Source organism: Mustela lutreola, chromosome 1, assembly GCF_030435805.1.
Source record: "Mustela lutreola isolate mMusLut2 chromosome 1, mMusLut2.pri, whole genome shotgun sequence".
In the NCBI taxonomy this organism is placed as follows: domain Eukaryota; kingdom Metazoa; phylum Chordata; class Mammalia; order Carnivora; family Mustelidae; genus Mustela; species Mustela lutreola.
The window spans coordinates 251,554,209-251,582,059 of NC_081290.1; the positions used below are offsets into that span (position 1 = coordinate 251,554,209).

The following is a 27,851-nucleotide window of genomic DNA, read 5'->3' on the forward strand; positions in this document are numbered from 1 at the left end:
AATATTTGTAACTGAACTGAAATAGAAATTTTGGTGATAAAAACTGTGTCAAATATGCTGGCAGGAATGTCACATTTGCACTGGGGAATGATTGTGTTTCTATAATGCTTCTCTTTGTTACTGCAGGGAAGGAGATTACAGCAGAAACTTTTATGGAAAAATTGGATAATGGTGCCTTGCTCTGTCAACTTGCAGAAACTGTTCAGGAGAAATTCAGAGAGGGCATGGATGCTAACAAGCCTCCAAAGGTAAAAGATCCCCAGGCAAAAATCATTCAGGGAGTGGATTTCATTTATGAAATGAACAGATTTTAATTTTAGTATTTTGTTGTCAATGGGTGTATTAATATGTCTGTTAACAAAACACAGGGGGTGCATTTTAATTAGACAACATATTATTTGTACTCTGATTACGTAAATTACATAATCCTTTCAGTAAGTCTAATTAACTAGAAGGTTATGGAAATTGATGATATTGATACAAAACAAGGACTGTGTATAAACTGGTTTAGTCTGATGTATTGATTACAAATTTAGCACAGAAATATTTATGTCATCAGGAGATGAAAAAAAAAATCTGGCCAGGAATGGTTTACTAAATAAATCTTTGTTTCCAAATAGATCCTTATGGCAGTTTATTAGAATAAAGTGTCTACAGTGTATAATTTTTTTGTTTTAAATAAGTTGTAGCATTGAACTAAGTCCTTTGGACAGTTTTTTTTTTTTTTTGAGTGCTCAAATTTCTTTTCTGCATATATTCTTTTTTTCTTTCTTTTTAAAAATTTATTTAAGAGGAACGAAAGAGAGATACAGAGAGAGAGAGAGAGAGAGCATGTGCTGTGCACATTCGCTCTGGGCTGGAAGAGGGCAGTGACAGACAGAGAGAGAGGGAAAGAATCTCAACCAGACTCCCTACTGAGTTCAGAGACCAAGCTGGGGCTCAGTCCCAGGACGCTGAGATCATGACCTGAGTCTGAATCAAGTGTGGACCCTTAACTGACTGAGCCATGCAAATAGTCCCATATATTCTTTCATGATTATTATAAGCACATAATGACAGTATGGTGCTTGACGCTTTTTGAAGGAAAGAGATAGTTGACACTTTTCCTAAGTTTTGATAGAGAAGGAAAAAGGTAAGAAAAAAATCAGGTTAAAATAATGTTGAAAACAGCTTTAAATAAAACGAACAAGAAAATTGAAATGAATGAACTGAGTTAATGAGTAAAAAAAAAAAGTAAAAATAAAAAAGAGTGAAAACATGCTGCTTCCACTGCTTGTGTTCTCTCTCCCTCTCTGGAAAATAAATAAATTTTAAAAATCTAGGAAAAAAAAAAGTAGAAAGAAAGAAACTGGCCTCTACTTCAACTTACCAAGGAGGAAATAACACCGAAGAGGAGGACAATGTATATAGAAGGTTCACTGTGAAATTATTCGTAAAGGGATAAAATTGCTGGGCCCAGATTCTTTGGAGAGCATTATGTTAATTTACATTGGTCCTAAAACTTCCATTTGATTTGCTTATTGTTAAGAATAGTGACCACTGGGGTGCCTGGGTGGGCTTAGTGGGTTAAAGCCTTTGCCTTCGGCTCAGGTCATGATCCCAGGGTCCTGGGATCGAGACCCACATCGAGCTATCTGCTTAGTGGGAAGCCTGCTTCCTCCTCTCTCTCTCTCTCTCTCTGCCTGCCTCTCTGCCTACTTGTGATCTCTGTCTGTCAAATAAATAAATCAAATCTTAAAAAAAAAAAATAGAGACCATTGCCTCAGTTAAGGTCTTAAATCCTTCATAGTAACAGAGAATAAACAACTCTACAAAGGCTAGTGTAAGGTTTTCTGGTTTTGTTTTGCAAGATTTTGCTTGATAAAACAGAGGCTGAGGGGCCCCGGGGTGGCTCAGTCAGTTAAGCATCTGCCTTTGTCTCAGGTCATAATCCCAGGGTCCTGGGATGGAGCCCCATGTCAGGCTCTCTGCTCAGCAGGAAGTCTGCTCCTCCCTCTCCCTCTGCTTGCTCCTCCCCCTGTTTGTGCTCACTCCCTCTCTGTCACATAAATAAATCAAATCCTAAAAACAAGCAAACAAATAACTCCCCCCAACACACAGAAGCTGAGATCCCCAAATAGAATTGTAATCCTAAAACTGTCAAGAGCAAGCCAACCCCCCAAAGCATTAGTCTGTAATTCAAATGCTTAGGTGTCTTGAGCACATTTTGCTTGGGTTCCAGTTGTGTTATTTACTAATTAGACACATTTATCCTTAATTTCCGTGCCCATAAAGTAGGAGTAATGATTTTGCATATATACTTTCCAGAAAGCATTGCATGAAAAAGACTCTAGATACATATTATTTCCCTTCCCAATGTGAAAGATTTAAGAGCTCCTGATGAGAATTTTTGATTTGCTAGACGAAACTAGAAGAAAAAGTTAGGTACTTTGCGAATGTTCAAAGTTAACATGATATATACAAATAGGTTGAAACTTTGCCCTAAATCTCTGTATGATAATATGTAATATTGAGAATAGTTATAGATCAAGATTTTGATAGCTGTTTTTCCTTTGAAACATTCATTTCAAATTATATCATTTTAATAATAAAACTATAAAACATAAAAAGAAACAATTTAAGCTTTCCTTTCAAAGTGAGTAAAAATGCAGCAAAGTTTTATTAAACTCAAAATATTTCCTTGACCCTAAGCCATTTGTTTAATTAAATATAACGTTTAAATTTATTCTGATTATGATAAATATATTTTAGTATAAAAACTCAACTGTGGTAATTGAACAAGTGTAGATTTGTTCTACACTCTTTATGACCTCACTTTCAGTGCTCAAAAAATCAAATTTAATCTGAGTTAGAAGTTGACACAATTACTCTTGACTGAATTACCTCCTGTGTCCTTGGCAGAATTATATATTTCACAACTTACTTCCAACAATATGCAGCTTAAATCAAAATAGCATGTGTCTTACTATATGAAAAAAATTCAAAGAAGACTAGTTTTTCTTTTTTACATTTTATGAGAAATTTTCAATAGATGAGAAGCCAAATGGCTAATACTTCACAGCTATTATGGGTCATAAATATAGTTTTGTCAATCCATTCAGGTTTGACACAAAAATTTTCATAAGTCCAATATAATTTTGTCTTCAATCCATCTTTCGTCTAAAGCAGGAATAGACATTATATGAAATTGCACATTTTGCTATTATTAAATTGAACTTTTAAACAAGAATAAATTCGCTAAAACCCAGATAGTTAGGTGTACATTGAACATTTCCAATAGAAAAAAAGGAGGCTTTCAAGTTTCAAACAGGTATAAATAACCTGTAGGCTACAGTATGGTGTGTGTGTGTGTGTGTGTGTGTGTGCGCGCGCGTGCGCACACACGGGCATGTAGGTAATTATTATCCAGCTGGGCATTTTAAAATCTAGGAACAATAGTGGTAGAGACAGATAACTTGGTCAATACCTTCGATGAATTAGAGAAACTGTTACAGTTAGGGAGATGTTAAAACAGAATTACTATTAAGAAAATCAACTATGGGGGCACCTGGGTGGCTCAGTGGTTTAAGCTTCTCCCTTCAGCTCAGGTTATGATCTCGGGGTCCTGGGATCGAGCTCCACGTTGGGCTTTCTGCTCAGCAGGGAGCCTGCTTCTCTTCCTCTCTCTCTGCCTATCTGTCTGCCCACTAGTGATCTCTGTTTGTTAAATAAAAAAAGAAAAGAAAAGAAAAGAAAAGAAAAGAAAAGAAAAGAAAAGAAAAGAAAAGAAAATAAAATAAAATCAACTATGGGGTGCCTGGGTGGCTCAGTTGGTTTGGCGGCTGCCTTCGGCTTGGGTCATGATCCCTGGGTCCTGGGATCGAGTCCCACACCAGGCTCCGTGCTGGGTGGAGAGTCTGCTTCTCCCTCTCCCTCTACGTGCCTCTCTGCCTACTTCTGCTCTTATTCCTCTGTCAAATAAATAAATCAAATCTTAAAAAAAAAAAAAAAAAAGAAAATCAACCACAAACTTGATCCCACCTAAAGAAGTCATATCACAGGAAGCCCTTTGTAATTTTCTCCTAGCACTTACATTTCACCCACTTGTTCTCACAGTAATATTTTTACTCTTCCTGATTGATCTTTAATTTGGAGAATTTACAGCTGTGTAAACACATTTGATCAAGGAAGTTATGCCTGGTATGTGTGAAGTATGTCCATGTTAAGAGTGACTTGAACACTCCTAATATTTGCAAGTGTATTTAATAAAGACGTTAGATAGTTTATGTATTTAATTTTTTAGTTATAAATCCATGAGTCATATCTTATTATGGCTTGATAAAATGCTGTGAATGAAAATAGATGATATCCTGTGATTCTTTTTTTCTAGGTTTCAACAGATAATAGAAATAGACTCTCTATGTTTTTAGCTATTAGTAGTTAATCCTAACCTATGTATTTTTTTACTTTACATGGAAACAATGCAGAATTTTCAAGGAATTAGGCAATAGTTAGATATATGCTTTTGAGCCTAGTATACAGCAGTTTAATGTATAATCTGATTTTGATTAGTTTAAATGTCCCATAATATGATCAATTCACTCTAACTACAAATGTTAATATTCCTGGAGCTCAGGACCTTAACAGGCAAAAAGCTAACCCAAACTAATCTTTCCGATATCCTATTGGGGTGGGAAAACCAAAATAAGTGATAAATCCAAGGTTAGATTTTATGCTTTTTGACCCTTAGTCACCTGACTCAATGTTGGCATCTCCAGTCAAAACAGAATAATCGTTACATTGATGTATGACCTTTCACTTCCTGGTCCAGACAGAATTCCACTCTGTGAACCCCTTGTTACTATTTACTCTCTTCTTTTTCTACCAGTCATGACTTGCTGATTTGTGTACAAGATACTCTCAAGGATGGGGGCATCAACGTGGTGCACGACATTCAAAGGGTTCAACTCTATTTTTCTCCTAACATTCCTTTCTGTTTGTCTCATTTATCTTGAGAGTCCCTGTCCCAGACATCAGAGTTTCCCTGGGTTCAGAGCTTCCTTTGAGTTCAAAGAGCCCTGGGTGGTTAGATCAGTTTTGAAGCACATGAAGGGAAAAGCCAAAAAAGAAGTTCTGTTACCTAGTAGAATGCTACATTATGCTCTAAGGAAGGAACTGAACATTCACCATCTAAATGTAGAATCCAGTCCTTGTTTGGGGAAAGAACACCCTAGTCAGATAGAATGTCCATAGGACATTTGCCCATCAAGAATATCTAGTTCTCTGAGCTGCAAGATAATGCTACCTCAGGATATTTTACCATCCAGGAATTAAATAAAACATAGAGATTAGAGTTTTTCCCCTCAGAAATCAATAACACGTTTTGTTTAGAGAACATCTTATCAAGATTGATTTCAGAGAAATCCAGAAATGTGTGTTTACTGCTGATACCTCTGACAGAACAAGAAAGTGTGGTAGAAAGGACAAAAGGTTTTTCTTGAAAAGAAAATCTCAACTGTGATTAGAGTCATCTGTATCTGGCTATGCAACTAAAATAATTGTGTATTCCTTAAGAAATTTATAGTTTTTAAATGCAAATATAATGTTAGGACTAAGCCAACAGAGTGAGTCATAATAAATGGAGAGAATACAGGTGTAATGATGTGGAAATAAATGATTTTTTATGGGTTATTTTGCTGCCTGGGACTGAGAGGAAAAGAAAAAAAAAAAAAGAAAAGTTAGTAATAACGTCCAATCCTTCAGGATTTAAAAAGTACAGATATCTTCAAGTTTTAAATATATAAAAGTAAAGTATTTCCCAGTATAAAATTAATTCCCCTGTCACCATTTCTCTAAGTTCTTGACCACTGGGAAAATCTTTTTTTTTTTTTTTTCCTCATGGGGAGTGTTTCTCTTCTGTCCGTCTTACAAAGTTATGCCTAAGGAGGGTTTTAATACATAACAATAAATGTTGATGTATCATATAGAATGATATGAAAAGGAGTTTGACTTTTTCTCTCTATCCATAATCAACTAGTTGTAGGAGACTTGAGATGGGGCTTGACTGGGTTGCTGTTATGTGTGTGCTAAGGAGCACAAAAGCAGCAGGATGAAAAAGTAAGTATAATAGGGAGTGAATGATGGACTTATGGAATTTACCTGGATCTTAAGGCCTAATTGAACTAGTGCCAAATGTGAGAGAAGAGCTCTATAGATGATAGTGTATTGCTAGGCACAACTGAAAATGTGGCAAATTTGATCATTTGGTTCTAATTTTGTAATGAACATTTCAAGTTCCACGGTCCCTCATGTCCCAAGATGGAGATTCAATCTCCATCAGACAATAGCAAGCTAGGAACAATTGCATGGTGTCCTTTACAATGAAGGCAGTGCTCCTACAGGGTTCCTATTACTGGACCCATAAAGCTGTCTGGTGTGCCCACTTTTCCTGCTCTGTAACATCAAGTCAGCAAAATACCATGATCTAACAGAAAAGTGTGTTGTGTGATGTTGACATGTTCCTATAGGTTATGTCGCAGAGCCTGAGCAGGATAGTAACACACTTGGGTTATTTTTGTCAAGTATATGCAAACAACTTCTGGAATTTTCTATTTATTAGGATTAAGAAAACTGCATTTTTCAGACCAATAGATGCATGTTAAGTGGTAGGATATTTTCCTTTATCCTTTTTTTTTTCAAGGTCTGATGTATGTATTTTGAGAGAGAGAGAAAGCATGCAGCATGCATACGCAGGGGGAGGGAGAGGGGTAGGGGCAGAGGGAGGAAGAGGATTTCAAGTAGACGACAGGCTGAGCATGGAGCCTGGCATAGGGCTTGATCTCAGGAGAGATGATGACCTAAGCCTCAATCAGGAGTCAGGCGCTTCACCTACTGAGCCATACAGGCACCATTAGGATATTTTTTAATACATATTCTTCAGTGGAAACACCACATCTGGAACAGAAGCTCTAACTGAAACTGTTACTTCATTATAATTTCCCTGCTGTTGCCCACGTCTTATCCATCTTCTCCATAGGCTTGAACTGAATGGAGATGTGATAGAAATCACTTTTCTTGCAATGTTGAGGTCATTGACGATAGCATGAACCTCTGATATTTTCTGAGTTGTGATATTTTATCCCATATGTTCGGGAATAAAAGTTACGACAGTTGCTGATATTACTCTTGCCAATTACTCATTCAGGGAAAAATATAAAAATAACTTCTATATGTACAAAGGCACAATAGTCAGTGTAATTTAGGCTTAGGTCAAAACTCCATCTGTCTCGATCTCTATAAGGCACTTCCCTCTCCCTAATGCATAGCGAACTATTTAGATCCCTTTAAAGATTAGAAGGAAGCTTTATAGGAAAAGCTTGAGATCTATACTCCTTTCATTCATTGAGCCTTGGGTCTATAAATCGGCTGTAGTCTAAGAACAGGGTGATCAGAAAGATTTTCCTCTCCTTTTGTTGCTGTGGCTGTTTATAGTATACAAATCAAGAACTTGGGCCGTTGCCTTTCAATTTATAGCTATTAATAAACCATAGTCAGATCTCCTGTGGGGCTGATTATTCTAAGAGATTTGATTAGCCTACTTTGATTCTGGCAACCATGTCCACCTTGCCTATGAATGTTAAGGGTAACCATGTATTCCCGCCACCCTGGAATCCTCATTCACATTAACAAGAGAAAACTCCTGTCACCAGCATCCTTTTTCTGGAGTGAAAAGTCACATTAGGAAATTCTGGAACATTCCTAACCAACCTGTTCTCCATATCTTAGTTTAAAAAAAAAAAAAAAAAATAGAGCCTCTTTGGGCCCTGCCGAGGGACCCTGTAAAAAGTAGGCTTAGGTGAAGTGCACGTTATCAATCGCATGCAACATTTCTTTTCCAAGTTTTAATTCCTTCCTCTATATTTTATCAAGTGGTTTCTGGCCTTTTAGTGGCATTTAGTGTGCGCTAGCTTAGCATCTACGTTTGTGTTAACAAATCTAGCAGACTATTAACAGGATCATCTGTAGCTATCTGTGTTAACACACTGAATTCTAGTTAGTACAATTAAAGTACATTAATTCTGCCAAATCTAAAATTACATCCTGCTCTCCTCAAACCAACACCCTTAAAGTCTATTACACAAATAGAGAAAAGCCCGGCCATAATACACTGAGTGACACTCAAGATTTTAAACATGTGTAGAGACAGTGTAACCAGTCAGCCGGGAATTCCTGGCTTGGCGAGGAGTTATGCTGTTAGATAGATCTAAATCCCCTGGCCCAGGCTGCAATATTGTGGTACCATGTGGAGATCATCAGCTCTGACTATGGCTAGCTGAGATTTTAAGCACAGAGCATTGGTTCCAGGAATGTCCAGGTTAATTGATACTCCTTTCTTAGTCTGGTCCAGGAGAAGACCAGGGGTAGCGGAATCTACTCTGTACCTTCCCTATTTCCTGAGAGGGAGTCCCAGCCTCTCCTCCCCTCTTCATATCCCTGCCCCTCCCCCCAAGATAAGAATTTAGCCCTTCTCATTTGGAAACAGAAACTGATCAGGGGACAGGAATTAAGCAAAGGACAGGAGCCAACACCAAATGCAAATCATGTTATTTGAATTCTTTATATCACAACAATTCTGTGGAACATTCTTCTGCATCCAAAAGCTCACATGTAAAAGAAACTTGATCGATTTCTCTAAATAAGGTAACAGAATTATTGTAGATTTCAAAATTCATGGTATTTATTAATGATGAGCTATAAGGCTGAAAGAGAATATCCTAAACTATTAAAAAGATTTGTTTGGCTTAATCATGCTAAAAGAAAGATTGGGTTATCTTTCTATTCTCCCTATGAAAATATTTCTAAGTTATTCTTTATGAAGAGGCAGTCAGAAAGTATAAAGCCAAAATCCATATAGAAAAGCAAAATAGTGATCTGTCAGGTAGTTAATTAACTAAAATTAACATAAAATATTATGTTCCTTTTGTGCACTTTTAGTGGTTCTAGTGTTTCTCATCTTTTATTTATTTCATTTATTTTATTTATTCCGTTTATTTATTTATTTATTATGCTTAATTCCTTATCTAATTTTATATTCATAATCTTGTATTCGTTTTCATAAAAACGATGCCAAAATAGTGTAAGCTTAAAAGCCCACAAAAACAGCTTATTCTCCAAAAAAAGAATGTTAGTTTCCCATTTTGGTTTTGTTCCAGTATCAGCCTTAACACCAATTCCAAATATCTCATAGTTTTCTAATGCCCAATGCCTGAACTTTACTCTCTGATGCTAAAGAAATAAAAAAAAATAATAACTTTGGAAGACCAAGAATTTATACCAAATCCCAAGGTTATAAAACACAGATACCTGGGGAGTCCCTTCAGAGTGCCACTGTCAGAATGAATCGTTTGAACACCTTTAGAGAGCTTAGCAAAGCAGAGTGGTTCATCGTGTGGACTCAACAACCGCACTTCCTGGGTTTAAATAATGACTGAACTTTTAATTAGCTTGGGAAAATTACTTAATTTCTCTGTGCCTTAATTTCCTCATTTGTAACATGTAGGTAATGCTAGTACCTAACTTACCAGTTGTTATAGAGGCCAGATTTAATCTACATAAGCACTGAGTAATACCTAGTCTGTGTGGAGCTCATTAACATGAAGCTATTAAATCCATTTATCATTTCTCTCAAGTTTCAGATTTTAGCAAGAGGGAATCTGATTAGTGTGATTAACAGCCGACTCTCTGGCCAGGTCATGGCCTCACCTTGACTGACATGTTCTAAGACTGAATAAAATGAGAAAGAGAGATCATTTTCTCAGGAAAAGGATGAGGGATCTTGGAAGAGTAGTGAAGTTTTCAGTGATTATACCTTGTAGGTAGTACTGGCCTCCATCTTGATGGTTTCTCCATCTATCCGAGCACCTGAACCATTTTGTTATACTAAGTTTGCTTGCTTTTATCCCTTTACTAGAAGCTAAGATCTTCGAGAACATGGTTAATATTTTATTTGTATATAAGTCTATCATAAAATCAGGGGTATGGGAGCTCAGTAGATATGTTTTTGGATGAATGAATGAATGGCCCAATGTAGATACTTACTTTCAGATCCAGAATGCTGTTGTTAGTGAATTTTAGCAATTCTTGATTAGGAATCATGAAGACTTTTATTCTCACCAAGTTTGAAATTTCTCCCTCAGTGCTGGTTTTTCTTAACTCAAAAGTCTTGGATGTTCCAAACATAAAGAACAAAGCTGACTTTTAGGTAATAAGGAAAATGGAATTTGGGGGTGGTTCAGGGAAAGAAAAAGAATCTGAGGACGTTTGAAGTGCTGACAAGAGATTGGCAAAGTAATAAACCATGGAGGTCTAAATTAGTAAGAGAATTCTGCAGGTTGGTCATTTAGTCAATTGTAAATGTAATTATATAGTCACATGATATGTTATTACTTGAGTTCAGAGTGTTCTCTAAAGGTAAAAATGGTGACAAAAATGAGCATATTAATATCCAAATGTTTCATTCCATTTGAGGATTATTTTTCACGACCTGTTTATAGTGTTTACCATGGTTCCAATAAAATAAAAACTGGATAAGTGATAACTAGTGGTTCTATGAATTTGTTCATCATAGATAATTAAGAAAAAGGATAATTGTAGGCCTTTTCGTGGAATAAGTTCTCAATAGATACCTTGGACTTGAAACGAGGTTTTACTACAATAATTAAGGGTTCTGTCTTTCAATTACTGAAGGAGTTGTAAAGATGAAATCACTGTGGAGGGTGTTTTCTTTGCATCTTTTCCTCAATAACTGCCCCTTTTGTCCAATAAAATAGTTGGTGAGTGAAATGGGAGTATAAGAACCATTGTTTTTTCTCAGAGCCCCTAATTAGCCATCTACCCAAACACTCTTTAACAACCAAGGAAAAAATACAGTTTCTATAAAACTGCAGGAGGGAATCAGAGAATTCCAGTGTGTAGGAACAAGGAGCAATAAATGCTGCTACTGGCTTTCCAAAAATGTGTTACTTTATTAACTAAGGGATAACTCAAAAAGGAGATGAAAATGATCATGGAGTATAGCAGGTTCATCATTTCAACAACCTTTAATATAGAATATTATGAATTACAAATATTTTATGACAACTGAGTCTTTTCTTACATATGTTATTTTAAAGTTTGAAAGATGATTGATGAGTATATATTAGGAACAAGAGATGATGCTATTCACTGTGAATATTTATATGCATATGTTTTGTTGGTAAGAAAGGTAGGGATGCAAAGTCTCCTCAAGGAATTTACTCTCTACTGGGGAGAAATAAGATGGATGTGGTATTACATAGGTGTGGAGATGAAAGTCACAAAATGATCTGAAAAAATTAATTTTAAACAGTCACAGGTTAAGTAAAAGAGAGGCAATATTTTATCATGTGGTTGAATTTAGAACGGAACTTAAAATATACAGTAGTATATGGAAAAGTTTTTATAAACATAGTTGTTTAAAATTTTTTATTTTGAGTGTGTGTCATCTACTTCCTAAACCAAAAGGCACACCAATTAAAAATAATAATACCTACTTCATAAAATACAATGGCTGTGCACACATCTCAGTGCCCACTATGCTTATTTATGAGGCTGTTGGAATGATTTAAGTGGGTTTCAGCATATTAATTCCTACTACCCATACATTATTATTTCATCTTTTTCCTTTTTTATTATCACAAAGTCAAAATTTTAATTCAATTATTCTCATTTGGTCATCCTCAGTAAATCATAGAAGAATTGCCACAGTCCCTCGTAGATAACTCTTTCAGTGAGTGGCCGAGATAGCCACTGTCTAAGAAGGTGGGCTCAGGATTTGCATACTTAAAATTATTTGAACAAGTGTACAGATTCTAGCTAAATGGATTATAACCAGGTGCAAAGCACAGAATTAACCTTTGCGAAAAGCCCTCATGTTTGAGATGGTTTTCTGTTTATGCATAAAGACCCAAATGAAAAGAATCGGAATTGTTATAGAATGTCCCTCAAATTACAAGAGAATAAAATATCATCACCCATTATCATGTTTGGCTCCTTACCTGTTAAAGACTAGTAGTTGTCCACCCTCTTATATGAGTAAAAGGAGGTCGTTTTCCCACATTCTTTTTTTTTTTTTTTGTAAGATTTTATTTATTTCTTTGACAGAGACAGATCACAAGTAGGCAGAGAGGCAGGCAGAGAGAGGAAACCGGATCCCTGCTGAGCAGAGATCCTGATGTGGGACTTGATCCCAGGACCCTGAGACCATGACCTGAGCTGAAAGCAGAGGCTTTAACCCCCTGAGCCACCCAGGCGCCCCATTTTCCCACATTCTATTGATCTTTTCATATCAGAGCTTGCTTCTGATGAGCGAGGCAGTGCAGGAGGGCATCTCAATCCCCACTCGGTAGTCTGCTAAGAATCCCCGCATTCCGGAGTGAGGGGGAGAGGAGAAAGACTGGGTGGCAGCATCTAACCTAGACATTTACCAAGCGTCAGAGGCTACAAATGTATGGGAGTCTGCTGATAAAGGACCTTGCTTCAAAATTACTCAGCAGTTCTTTCCTTTCAAAATTAAAAATGTAAGCTGTTGTTGGGTAGTGTAAATAATGGTTGCGTTAGAAGCATACGAAGCATAGGACTAAAAATAAAACATGTTGAACTGAAATTCTGAAAGCATGAAAACATTAAATTCTGGATTAGAAGAAGGAGGAACACACACACACACTCACACATTTTTCATTTACATAATTTCAAAGCATCAGCAGAACATTGCCCCCGAGCGAAAAAGTAAACCTGATGGAATTTTTCCACAGTGACATCATCTCTCCCACTTACAGGCTCACATCCTGCATTTAACCACATGCAGGCACACGGGCAAGGAGTGTAACTGGGGAACTGCTTTCCTGATATTTGATAGCACTGACTGTGGCCACTGCTGTGTCGAAGCGCTCTGGATATGGAATTCCGTGTCACGAAAAGTCATTCTCACCATATGGAGAATAGAGAATTAATTACTTTAAAGTGAGCTGTTACTCCATGCTTTGGAGAAATTCAGATCATTTAAAGAAATCAATTATGAACACGCATGCCATTTCTTAAAGTAGAACACTTACAGATTTTTATAACAAGGACCTTTTTTAAGGGACTGGAAATTTGAGGGAAAATGTTTCTTTTTCAACTTGAAAATGTCTGAGGATTGCTAGATGACATAAAATGTAAGTTCTCATCATAAGTATGTGTGTGTGGTCCAAAGTATGTGGTATTGGCACATTACAGAGTAATGGCATAACGGTTTTTAGATGAGGTAATTGACTTTGTACTATATGGAGCTCTTCAACTGTGTCTTAAGCTTTTAGGGGCTGACTACATGAATACCTGCTTTTGTTCTGCTTAGTGGTTTGAAAATGCTTTACATATCATGCATGAAGCAGTCTAGTGTGTATTTTGTGTATATATTGCTTTGCTAGTCATGTCTAATTTCACACAGTGTAGACGGTTCATCTAATGGATACCTTGTTAGTATATCGCTATGCCATGTAAGAAATAAATAATGCACCAATTCCTGTAACTAGAAGCCAAAGCTAAAATCAAAACGAAACAAAAAAAAAAAAAACTTACCTCTATCAACAGTTGGTCAAAAGAATTAAACCGTCTGAAGTAAAAAGAAAGAAAGGAATCTTGAAGTGGGAGTGAACTAACTTCTGAGTATGAACTCTGTTGAGTGTGCAGGAACTCTGTGGAGAGTCCGTTTTGTACTAGATGTTATGTGGGACGTGGAGGCAAATACGTTCTAGACTCTTCCTTCTAGATCAGGAATACTTGTTTCTCTGCCATGCCTCCTTTAACCATTGGCTGAAGCCTGCCAATCCTTTTTCACAATGATGTCTTTAAATACCTGAAATAAAACCTTTAAGAATATAAAACACAAAATAGAGAGAATCCGTTTTATTGAAATACAGTTACTACAGTATTAAAAATAAATATTAAAGCACAACTTAAAAAAATAAGCAACATATTTGCTTATTTTATTAATCTGGCATCGGTTTTACAAGTATTGTAGTTTAAAATTTTTTTACTTGAATTCTAGTATAATTAACATACAGCGCTATATCAGCTTCAGGTGTACAATATAGCGATTCAACAGCTCTATACATTACTCTGTGCTCAAGGTAACTCTTTACCGTTTCACCCAACCCCGCCCCACCTCCCCTCTGGTAATCTTTTGTTTTTTCACTACAGTTAAGTGTCTGTTTTTTGGTTTGGTTTGTCTCCTTTTTTTTTTTTTTTTCTCCTGCCTTGTTCATTTGTTTTGTTCCTTAAATTCCACATAAGAGTGAAATCTTAGGGTATTTGTCTTTCTCTAACTGGCTTATTTTACTTAGAATCACACTCTCCAGATCCATCTATGTTGTTGGAAATGACAAGATCTCCATCTTTTTACATTTTACATGGGAGATTGATCTCCTGCTTTCTGAGAGACAAAGTAGGATGTGTCCTTTTTCTTCTGTCTGTTTTCAAGTACTTTTAATTCAAAATAATCAGTGTGTCAAAGTAGCATATGTTGGGGTGGCATATCTTCTCCCCTTTTGTTGACTTTGTGGGCATGGGGATGAATTGGAGGGGAAAAATGAGGGAGATTGGGCCGGGGTTTCATATATGAAGAAATGGATGGTGGTGCTTTATTTTACAACTGGAAAGACAGGAGAAGAGTAGAAAATTGGGGGAAAAATCATGGGTTTCTATGCGGTATATCCCCATGGTTACCCAAGGATTATGAGCCCTGTGGGTTCCCTCTTACACCACTCCTAACATTTCTGCTCAAGAAAAAATATAAGCAAACTTAGTTGGGCAAAGAGGTAAGGGAAAGTCAGGAGAACTCTTAAATGTTGGGCTCTGCAGTGGAAGGGAGCATGGGGAGCAGGCAAGAGTGGCAGCAGAAGCTGGTGGGACGATAGGGGAGATTGAGAGGTCACGTGCTAGCTAGGTCAGCAGGGGGGATCAAGACTAAGACAAACTGTAGAAGTTGAATTATAAGCTTTGTCTTTATCCTAAAAGCGCTGGGAAGTTAAATTTGCCTTTTGAAAAATCCACTCTAATTAGAGTGTGGAGAACAGATATGAACGCATGGCATAATAACGAAAAAAATTAGAAGGTATAAAAAACAAATTGTAATTAAATCACCATGAAAATATGGAGCATCTGTTTTAAATTTTTCCCCCTAAATGCATGTGGGCTTATTACAGTAATTACAGATGTGACTATGTAACTTGTCTCTATTTTTAAGCTCTCCTGGAGCCTTCTTTGCAAATAGACCAAAAGGAGACATGTATTTGAAAAAATTAACATTAATGGAAGATAAGCAATCGTCTAGAATTGGTATTAGGCACTTTCCAAAACATTTTATTTAATTCTCAAAAGATGTCACGAATGATAGATCTGAAGTTCCAAAAGCTTAAATAGATGAAGTAACTATTTCTGAAGGCTGAATCTTATTGCTGGTCAGTTGCAGTTTCAAGGCATAAACCTTGCCTCTTTGATTTACTATAAGTTTAACATTCCCATCTTTCAAATATACTGAGAGTCTAGGGAGATATCCCTATAGATGAACACTTGCAGTGTACCTGAAATCTGCAGTGCAGTGAAGTTATTAAAACAAAACAAAAGAGAGAGAGAGAGAGAGAAAGTCTTTGTTCAAAAGGTGTTTGGAAGTACATTAGCCACTAAAACAAATTAGGTTTCCTGGAATCCATTCAGGAAACAATCTTAGGACTTCTGATAATGCTTTTCTTTGTTGGATATTTTACACATGCCTACCAAAAAGTTGCCTTAACTAAAATATTAGAATCGGTGACTCTGTGAACTCAAAATTTGCTGCCAATAATTATAAATTATTATGTCTTAAAATGTACAAAATATTTGTGGGGAAGGAAAAAATTCGAGACACATTTTAAAGGAATATTCTAGCTTGTTTCCTTAATGTGATACCTTAACTTTAGAAGGGACCCAGAAAACTAACATATATTCTCAAGAATGTCCTTAAAACTATCATCATTTTGTTTGAGTCACTATAATTAATTAATAATTGATAATTACCATTAATTTTGCTGAGAATCTGAGGGACTTCTGTGCCTGATATCCAACATCCCTTTATCTGAGAAATCTTTCATATTCACAAAGTAAGTTTCTCTTATTCCCATGGAAGCCTTACTCTTGGAATCTTGCTACTCTTACTATGAAGATAGAGGTGGTAGAACACAAAGAAATCACTTGTTTTTTTACTTCCATAGAATTATCCACATCTTTTTCTTTATTCTTTCAATTCACCCTTGAGAATAAATAACATAATTCTTTTTTCAGAGGACACATATAGTTGGATTCCTTCTTAGTTTAAATTGTTAAAAATCTTTTCATGCTCCCTAGTAGGAACAGTGAGATTACAAGCAGACAACCACATGCATCTGTCTACACATTCAATTGTTTAAAGTCAAGGAATTTTCATATGAAAATATCTGAATTTCCAAATTCATCTAAAAAAAAATGGAAGGTCTAACAACATTGAGACTATATTTTTTTTATGGTAATGACTTAGAATTAAATAAATATGGCTACCTTTCCGGGACATGGCACGAGTGCTTCAGTTTTCCACAATCCCCACCACTCCTTATAGTCCTCTGGAGCTAGCCATTTCATTCTTTTATTTAATTTGCCTGGTCACTTCTGGGCTTCTGAGTTTAGAACCCTGATTGGGATTCCAATATTGGTAATTCTTGTTACGTATAAGATACCCTTTGTGACTCTGGCCCAGTTGACTTTTCTGATCTCGTTTTCTCTTCTACATACAATCTGCACCATCTGTAACACCCAATGCCTGTTCAAGTCTTGTCAGATGTTCCACTTTATGGAATGTACTGCCCTTCTTTTCTATGCCTGTTGAACATTTCAGATCCTTCAGTTCTGTACATTGCTGCTCCTCTGTAAAGCCTTCCTATAATGAAGTCCACTCAACCTCTCCCCAAAGTTAAATGCATACCCTGAAATTTCCCCAAGAGCTAAACTTTAACTTCTATTTAAATACTTAAGCTTCCATTGTATTTCTCACCATATGAAATGATGATTTTAAAGCCTTTATTTACTCTATGGTAATGAACATAACACAATCAAAAATAAATAAATAATAAAGTCTTTTTCTCAAAGACACTGAGGGGCTCCTGAAAGGAAACTTGGTCTTCTCCTTTTTGTATTTCAATCTGCAGTGCCAAGTGTCGCACTGATACGGAGTTGTGATATAATAATGATTGTTTGAATTGATTCAGATTAAATGATTTCTTTTTAAAATCACCAGTTGACTGAATTTTACAGTGTAGGACTAGAATTTTGAAATTTTTGAGACGCTAATCTCTGTCTTGTCATATGTGAATAATTAGTTGGGAGAACAGAAGCTTTCCATAGTAGTGTAGCATTTATATAATGATTACCATATGGGTGTATATGTAAAATTAAGCACAATGTACATAACATGTACATGAAAATGCAACAGAATGCATTATCTGTTTAACAGCATTTTTAACTCCTTTGTGAAGCATTTGGTACTTTTAAACAACTATCAATAACATAATAATGCTCTACTATGCTTTAATTTTTAGATCAGTTTTAAGTTCATAGCACAAAGAGCAGGAAGTACAACAGAATGGTACATTTGTTACAGACGATGAACCTATGTTGTCACATCACCATCACTCAAAGTCCATGGTGATGTTAAGATTCAGTCTTGGGCATATGCACTCTGTGGGTTTTCATAAATGCATAATGACGTATATCCACCATGATAGTCTCCTATAGAATGGTTTCACTGCCCTAAAAATCCCATGTGATGAATCTCGTGATGAACCTCCCTCCTTTCTCCCTAACCTGTAATTATTTTACTGTCTCTAATGGTTTACCTTTTCTAGAATGTCATATAGTTAGAATCATGTAATATATAGCTTTTTCAGATTGGCTTCTTTCACTTACTAATCTACATTTAAGGTTCCAACACGTCTTTTATAGCTTGATAGCTCATTCTTTTTAGTGTTGAGTATATTCCATTGTCTGGGTGTGTGACTGTTTCATTCACCTATTGAGGGCATCTTGCTTGCTTCCAAGTTTTGGCAATTATAAATGAAGCTTGTTTAAATAAATACATAGTTTAAATAATAAAGGATGCTATGAATATCCATGTTCAGGTTTTCATGTGAATGTAAATTTTCAGCTCTTTTACATACCAGCTCATCCTTTAAGCCTGAAGTTTGAGCACCAAGCTCAACCTTCATTGCCAGCATCATTTTACATTATGCCAGAGATAATTTCAGATGATTGAAAATCTTAACGTATTTTTCCATCTTTATTATTCAAGTGAGTTCCTCATGATTTTACCAGGTATACCAGAATTGTGATATGAGGAACCTTTTCCCCCCATATTTTTAAAATTTATGTGACTGTTTGTATGGTGTTACAGCATGAACATTACACTAAATTTTGCTATAAGACCTGTTCTCTCTAGAGTGGGATATATCTGGAGAAAGAAAGGAGAGGCGAGGTCCATTTTGAATTCAATCCAGTGAATTCAACTGCTACTGTACTAAATCACAGCTCGCTCTGTCAGAGGCCTGAGGTCCTATTGCAGAATCCCCAGGAGAGGCTGGTGGTACCAGAAGGAATTTTCCCCCAATTTTTCATTTTAATCATTTTGATCTTAAAAATACATTTTCATCCTTTCTAAAGCCACTTGGTAGTCATCGTTAGATACCTTGTTACTGTGAGTGTTCAAATAATTTTATTGAGAGGTTTTCTTTAGGAAAAATATATAGTGAAACTAAAAGCAGCAAAGGGATGCAAGTGGAAACATTCTTTCCATCATGGAAAGAGTGACTTTATTGCCTGCGTATTTGAACAGTACATTCTATATACCCTTTGGAAAAAGAAAGATATTAGTTCTTGGCAATTTCCACATCTTCTTTTATGTATCTCTTCTGTTTTATATCTGAAATGTCTACTCAATGTAATCAAAGGGAGTAGTTTGTCTCAAACTTTTGTGAAGAATGGATTATTTAAACTACTAGTATTAAATTTTCAGTTCGCTGCATGTAGAAAAGTAGAGAGGGCATTCTCTCAATTTTTTTTGTAGTTTGAGTAGGGGAAAGAGAGTACATATTTTTATTTTAATGTTACCTGGCCAAAAAATGAGGGAATAAATCAACTGCTGAAATATATTAACTTCCAGGCATTGGTGAGCTATCAAAGAACAGTTAGAAGTATATTGGTATAAGAGATTGAATGATTTGATTTAAACTGTGTATGAGCTCAATTTGTTTGTCTTGGAAAATGGAGAAAGTATCACGGGCCTAATTCGGGGCATCATTTTTTGATAATTAAGTAGGATAATTTACGTGAAAGTAAGCATGATTTACATTTACAGTGTTAATTCCCTTTTTTTCCCACCCACCGTATGATCAAAAAAAAAAGTCAGTGCTTCTTATAGATAAAATAGTATACTTGCTGCTATGGCAATATAATGGTTAAATAAGATCCTGGCTCCCTAGGTGTAGGCTATTATAAAAATTATAAATAGATCTGTAAGTACTATAAATAATCACTACTGCCCTTTTGAAGCTGTAACACTCACGACCTTAACTAGGACATACACAGGTTGAACTCTGCAGCATATAAGTAAACTCTTTGTAAGTGACCAACATAGTTTTTTGTCCCAGTAACTATATCCAGGAGAATTACTGAATTTGAGGGTAGTTTGAACACATAGTGATGGTATTAGTTCAAGGGAAACTAGTCAAGGGGTCAAATATTGGACTCACAAACCCCAAATAATGGATTTCCATGTGCTAATACAATGGCCGCAAGCCACGTGTAGTTATTTAAATTTAAATGGATTTTTTCCCTATTTTAGTGAGAAATACTTGACATACATCACTGTATAAATTTAAGGCATACAGCATGATGGTTTGATTCACATATATTGTGAAATGAATCCCACAATAGTTCAATGAACATCCATTGTCTCACATAGATTAAAATTAAGTAAAATTGACAGATTAGCATTCCCACCAACAGTGTAGGAGGGTTCAGTGGTGTACGCTTGGGAGCAAGCGTACCTAAATTTCTACCCAATCTCAACTCAGCTTAGCAGTTATTCTCTATTCATCATTCTCTCTCCAGTAACTTTCAAAAATAGCTCAAAGATGTCATGTAAATTTTTAATGTCTTGATTAATGAAAATCATTAAACATTTCTTAATTTATAGAAATCATTTAATGTAAAAATTATGCTATGAATTTCATGAATTCTGAAGGCCCTGGAAATGTATCTCCTCGGAATGTGAAAACTTTGATACAATGTTTATGTCTGTCCCATGCTGATTACAAACTAGTTTGAGGGGTCGAGTCTTACCATTCGTGTATACATTCCTCAGTCAGGTTTTGAAGCCTTAATGTGTAAAAGCACTGTCTGGAAAAAGTTACATAGTAAATAACTGAAGATGGTCTATAATTTAAATGCTGTAGGAGTTGTTTGAAGAGGTGAGCAGTAAAGGGAAAACTGATATGGAAGATATATCTTAGATGAGTCATGTGGGGAAGTTCCCTTTTGCATCTCCAGTTCTTTAGATCAGAAGTCTTCCTCTTCATATCTGTGGTCAATTTCCAGCTTTTCCAGTATATACATCCATTAAGGCAGTTCTCTATTCTAAAACTCTTCTTCAGGATATCCTTGGCAAGGAAATCAGCAAGGAAATAGTTGTTATTCAATCTATTGTTTTTATTATATTTAGTGATAGGAAAGAAGAGATGCAGAGCTGGGCTCTTCACCTCCCAGGATTTTCATAAGAACCTAGAGAAATTAACAATTAAAAAAAAAAATAACAGAACTGGAAGTGGTCTAATTGCCAAGGCTTTCAGAACTTTAAGAACACTTTTGTGTAAAAGATGTCAGAAATACTTTTAAGTTCTAAAGTTACTGAGGGCTGATATTCTTGAATCATTTGTTCTTTAATTCAAATGAAATCAAATTTATGCCCTAAGACTCTTCATTATAAATGGCAAGGTTGCCCTGGAAAGACCTTTGATTTGGGGTCGGTGTTCAACCGGGAAGGAAGAATATTAGATCCCACAACACGCTACCGCTCCTTAGCCAATGCAGAGAGATCCTTACTCCTGGTTATGCGTGATGACCTTTGTAAGTACTATGTGTGAGGGCTTAGTTCGTTAGTCTTCTGAATTAATGAGGATGACTTTTTAAAATCATCAAATAAAACATTTCATCTGGATGAGGACTGGAAGTTTTCATTCACTCAGTTTACAGTGTCCTAAGTCTTTAAGTGACATGGAAGCAGTAAATCTGACAGGTCCAGAGCAGAAACAGATATCCCATAAATCACTTAACTACTGCCTTGTTCAACTGCTGTTATTACTGAATTCCACTGCACTAGGTATCCCAAGTTACAAAAGATCAGTAGCCAGCTTTCATTTTACTTGTCCTATAATAACTTTTATGTCTTTGAATAGGAATGAATTTTAAATACTTATCCTCAAGTATATGTTATGTAAATGACTTCATAAAGACCAGAAGCTTGTCGGGGGAAAATGCTGTTTTTACTTCTATGCTCAGTGCTTGTCCTTGTAAGTTCTTAAAGAGTAGGCTGAATGATTTCTGAGGGCTTGTTGCTTGTGGGTATTTTCTCAAAATGTGTCCCTTGGTAGATTAAGTGTCACATCAATCTCTAGCTTCTTCAAGTACAATAGAGATATTGTATTTCTTTCCTCTACGCAAGCCTTGAAACTTTTGTCCTAAGGTGCCCTTAGCATCGTCAAATAGTTTATAATCTCTAAGTCATACTTCATATATGCAAACTCATTTCTGGGTTTTAAGTGGTTTTCCACATTTTATTCTTTCACACTCAGGGATAAAGGTGGCAATCTTAACGTGGCTCAGTATTTGAATGTATTTATGTTATTTTCTTAGAGATGACCTTTGCTTTTATGATGACCTCATCATAAAAAAGCTTATGGTCATCTCTTGGAGATTTTTGTTTCCAGCAAATCCTCTTTTATGTTTTGGCTGACACAGTTTACCAATTTTGATTATTTAATCTGAAAATATTGATAGGATATAAAAGTCATTAAAAATCCTCCTACATGGGGTGCCTGAGTGGCTTGGGTGGTTAAGTGTCTGCCTTCAGCTCAGGTCATGATCTCCAGGTCCTGGGATCCAGCTCCATGTCCAGCTTCCAGCTCAGCGGGGAGTCTGCTTCTCCCTCTCCCTCTGCCTCTCCCCTGCTTGTGTTCTCTCTCTCTTTCTCTCTCAAATGAATAAACAAAATCTTTAAGAAAAATTAAAAAATAAAAACAAAATAAAATAAAATAAAATCCTGCTCTTATTTTAGAATTATGTCAGTGTCCGGCGATCGAGCATCAGGCTCTCTGCTTAAGGGAGCCTGCTTCGCCCTCTCTCTCTTCCTGTCTCTCTGCTTACTTGTGATCTCTCTCTATCAAATAAATAAATAAAATCTTTTTTTTTTTTTTTAAAGTAAGTCAGCAAGAAAGAGAAACCTTTGAGATAGGGCAGACATAGACTTTAAGTGGTATAATAACTGAATGTTTTAGCTATGGGGCCATAAAATCCTCAGACATGAAGAACTCTACTAATATTATGATGTTAGCAGAACTTCACCAGTACTCTAAGACAACTATCTCATTTTTTATAACCATTCTTGACAGTGAGTTCAACAATCAACAATGTTTTCTTCTGGGTTTTGGCTCCCAGGGAATGAAGGAAATATTCTATTTATGAACTTAAATCACAAAGTGTTTCTCCCTTAATTTTTTCTCTCTTTAAAGTGAAGCTCTACACAGCCCACAGCAACCAAAACCATTGTTTAGTCTTTCACATCACAGAGAATTGCATTCTGTGATTTCTTGGAATGGCATGGAAACTGATCATGTTCTATTAAAGAAAATAAGACCACACAACTCTCTAACTCTTGGTATGGTGCCAGTGGAGATTTCCTATCTAAAATTTTATAAGAGACTGTTAATAAGAAAGTCTGTCCAGGTTCAGGCCCTCCTATATCTTAAACATTTCCTTTTCTTCTTTTTTAAGTTATTGTTTATTTATTTGAGAGACAGCATGAGCAGGAGGAGGGGCGGAGGGAGAAGTAGACTTCCTGCCGAGCAAGGAGCCATAGGGAGAGGCTCCATCTCAGGACCCTGAGATCATGACCTCATCTGAAGGCAGCTGCTTAACCAACTGAGCCACCCAGGTGCCCCTTAACCATATTCTTATCCCAGAAGAAAAATGATGCATAATGTCAATATCTTTCAGGGTCAGATAGCAGAAATCCAACAGAATTGTTTTATATTATAACGTAAAGTATTAATAATATAATATATTAATGTGTGCTTATGTGTGCACATAATACAGGTTTGTGTCTTACATATTGTTTATATTCATGTACTGTATTTATGTTTCATTCTTCTTTCACAAATGGAAAATACATTTTTAAATAAATTTTGAGAAATAATGGTAAAATTCTTGGATGGAATATAAGTCCCAAAACAAACAAACAAAAGACAAAACATACCAAAGACACACCCAAAATAGAAGAGAAAGAAAAGAGTAACATGAGCCAGGGAAGGGACTTGCTTGTATTACTACTAGATGGTAAGAAAAAAAAAAAATCCAGGATTTGTTTATATGCACAGATTTTTTTATAGTTTCTTAGTGACAACTGAATTTCATGTACATTTCACTTCCTTTTCTATACCTCTTCACTAATCTATTTATTGACATGAGGTCATTCCAAAACATTTTGCTGAAAACAACTGTCTATTTATGTGTCCTTGTGATGACTTTGTCAGATATAACTACCAGAGTGAGATTTCTTTGTTTTTCAGAATCTGCCCTTGAAGAAGATTCCGTGCAAAGCCACTGCACCCTCAGGCTCCTTTTTTGCCAGAGACAATACAGCAAATTTCTTATCCTGGTGCCGAGATTTAGGGGTAGATGAAACGTGTCTATTTGAATCGGAAGGTTTGGGTATGTATTTCCTTCAGAATTTTAGCTGATCAAATTGTTACGTGTCTTTGTCAGTAAAACTACTTAAACTTTTTTTATGTGATGTCACTTCATAGATTGTTAACTTTAAAAAATTCAAAGTGTTGTCAGCTTGCAGGTTTGTTGTAAACTGGAATCTTTGAAGGTAGAAAAATGCAAGTCCTTTTACGGTTGGTCATTTTGTGCATGAAAGTGTAGGGATACAAGTAGCACAATTCTAAGCTAAAATCAAGAATATATAATGCAAAATGGGGGCTACTTGGAAAATGGAGTTTTACATTTTACTGCCAGGCTCTGGCCTGCACTGGAAAGGGAGCTGTATATGCTCCAGCCATAAAGGCACTATTGTTTTTTACCTCTACCAAAGGCTGAAACACCATTTCCTGTAAAGTCTAGCTGAGTTGAAAGAGAAGTTTATTTATGTATCTATTTTTAGTGAATTCAAAATCAGGTAAGCAAGCAGGAAATTGGAATAATTGAAGATGGAGAAATAAAAGATAGATACCTTAGTGTCTAACGCTACCCACATAATTGTGGGGTTCTTGTCTTGTTTTGCCTTATGATTGAATATTGGCAAATCCACTTCCAGACCATAGAACAAGCTTTTGTATTTCCTTGGGACAAAACATACGTTGTTCAGTGTTTCAACATTATTTGATATGCTACTGTTAAATGTTCAGTGCTCCTGTATCAGTTCTGCCAAGAACAGCTCTCATACGGAAAGTATTGGAATTAAAGTCCTATTCTAATGAAATAGGACTGAGTGAAGAAAGGAGACCTCTGTGTGGGAAGGAGGGGAGCTTGGTTCTTTTGCTTGAGGCTTTAAAAAATCAATTCACAAAATCACATAATACCAAATATTAGCATCAAAGAAAGCTGAGCATCCTTCAGAGAGAACAAGTATACAAATTGCCTTCTAAACAGAATACCCTTGCCCCTAGGCCTCACAAAACAACATTTCCCAGCTGAACCTAGGAAATGGATGGTAACAGCTAAAATCTTACTCCTTTTATATGCTTATGGAAATTTGTATTTCTGCTAAGAGCAGTGAATGTGATATGGAAAAGATTGCCATCAGATTTCTGAGAATTCTCTCAACAGAGAAGAAAATTATGTGAATTTAGACTAGGAGAATATTTTATACCTGAAGGGAAAAATAAACTAGAGTAATTGCCCAGGAGCCTCCAGAGTACAGTAGGGTGCCCCTCCACTGATCGTAATGTACATGGACTTTGACAGCTCCTACTATTTCCTCACATTTAAGTAAACCAAACTTGGTGGAAGAGGTGTGTATATGGAGATAGCCCTCTTTCAGTCTGATGGCAATTTCAGAACTAGATTAGTCACAAGGCGTATACTCTTCATGTGTGGACAGACAACATCATGATTTAAAAATCTCCAGTCCCCTGCATCCCTTAAGGAACTGCCACACGGGGAAACTGCCTTATTGTCTGTGAGTTTGCTGATTGAACAGGTTTTCATTTAAGAAGCATCTTTTGAGAAACAAAACAGATGAACACAGGGGAAGGGGAAAAAAAGAGAGAGGGAAGCATAAGAGACTTTTTACCATAGAGAACAAACTGAGGGTTGCTGGAGGGGGGTTGGGTGGGGGTTGGGCTTTAGTGGGTGATGAGCATTTAGGAGGGCACTTGTGTTGAATACTGGGAGTTATATGTAAGTGATAATCACTAAGTTCTACTCCTCTAACCAATACCACATTATATATTAACTAACTAGAATTTAAATAAAAATTTGAAAAAGGAAAAAAATAAGCATCTTTTCCAGTAACTACCATAGACCACCATGGATGACTAGAAGCTGTCAATGTGAAAAAAATCTTAGATCAGTTTTCTCATTGCCTCTGAGTTCTTTTGTTAGTTAAACTAATAAAGCTTTCAGTTGGAAACCAAAAAGCTTGGGTGGCTTTTTAAAACCCCATTCAGATAAGTAGTACATTTTATCTTGAAACAATAAAGCCTAAAGCCACTGTATAATAATGGTCCTGATATATAAATACATAGTCTGCAGAATATAAAATTATGTCAAGATGAATGTTGAGATGGCCTAGTTCTTCACTCTGTTTGAAAAAAATAAAAAACACCTGACTTTAAAGAAAGAAAGTCCTAGAACATTTATACATAATAGCTACTGAGTATTTAGTTTAAACATCTTTCATTTTGATCATCTTCTTTATTATATCTTGGCTTATAACTTGCAAAGAAACCAAGTTTTCAAGGAATTTTTAATCCTCTCAGCACCAAACAAAAGCAGATAGTTAGGCTTTCTGGTTTGTTGCTCAATGAAAAGACAAATTTGAAATTTCTGCTGCTCAGAATAGGACATGAGGTGAGGTGAGGTTTAATACCCCCATGGAGACAGAAGAAGGGAGCCAATATTATAGCATTGACTTCAGGATTATTTGGAGAAAGAAAACAGCTGTGCCCGTAGATGTTAATCATAATCAAGAGGAAGGACAATGAGAAATTCCATTTCTCCAAGTGGAACCCTTTCTTCTTTGATTTTTCGTATGATTCACTGTGGGTAAGGAAGCGATTGAGCCAGGGCTGATGGCGTTGGTCTCTGTGTTGCAGAATTGACTTTCTCACAACAATAACACTGTGTACTCTGCTTGATGTCTTTTCACACTTTACTTTTGAAAGGGAATTTAGGGCAAGGGTTTTTCTTTTTTTTCCTACCTCAAGATTTCATTTCAGTAGCGCACAAGATGAAGTGCATCCTTTGTGTCCCAGTGTTTTGAACAGCAAATAAAATGAAAAGATGCCCTGATGAAGGGGGAAAATCTATTTGAATGAATGATAAAGCAGATCACTGTCCCCAGTGTGTATCAAGAGGCTTCTGTCTTTAGCTGTTCAAAGGTCTTTGCCAGCATAGAGCATTCTTATCTTTGTGGCAACTGATAGGCTACCCTCTGTTGCAGAGCTCTTTTGTAGTTATTTGCAAGGGGATCTTGATTCACAACTCGCTCAATCTGTTCTCTTTCAACAGCTAATGACAAGAAATCTCCATGGTGGGGAAGGTATGCCAGGGAGGAACTGCGGAGCATGGCTAGCAGCTTATCCCATATGCTTCCCTCCTGTTTCTTGCCTTTTGGATTCTTGGCAGATAACTTTCGATGCCACACGACACAATCACATACAGAGTATAACCTGTAGTTTATCTTCTGTGAAATTCTTGATAATTTTTTCTCTGAGAAATGTCAATTCTCAGATCGTAAATTCACCATATCTCGAATAGTGTTTCAAAAAAGAGATAGAAAGACGAACAAAGGTCATGAGCAGCCTTGTCGTAGAAGACATAAAAAAACCTAGGAGGGCACATGATGTGCCCCGGGAGTGGTACACAACTGATGACTTATTGAACTCTGCAACTGACGCCAGGGATGTACTCTGTATTAGCTAATTGAATTTAAATGAAAAAAAAAACTAATAAAAATATAAAAATGTTGGACAGCTTAGCAATAAGGTAAATGCACATATAAGCTATGAAAAATTAGCAAAGATTGAGAAAATTATATGCTTAGTGTTGAGTATGTAGGGAAAATAGGATCTTCTATACATTGCTGAAGAAAACTAGAAATTGGTATGCCTTCTTTAGAGGGCAATTTGACATTGTGTATCAAAGACCTTACAGGTATTTATGTTCTTTTGTCAAATTAGTTTCTAAAATTTTATCCAAAGACAGTAAGTAATGATAGGCATCAGAATGTCCACTGAATTTTTTTTCTAACAGTAAAA

General features: G+C 36.1%; 1 protein-coding gene across 5 annotated transcripts in view; it reads left to right on the forward strand.

Moving 5' to 3' along the window:
* The window catches only part of GAS2 (growth arrest specific 2), a 126,877-nt gene that overhangs the window by 20,857 nt on the left and 78,169 nt on the right, over positions 1-27,851 (forward strand). For all 5 annotated transcript variants that reach the window (XM_059138468.1, XM_059138478.1, XM_059138458.1 and 2 more), the window contains 2 exons: positions 127-248; positions 23,937-24,078. In XM_059138468.1, coding sequence (XP_058994451.1) covers positions 127-248; positions 23,937-24,078 — 264 coding nt within the window. The remainder of the gene's footprint in view (positions 1-126; positions 249-23,936; positions 24,079-27,851) is intronic.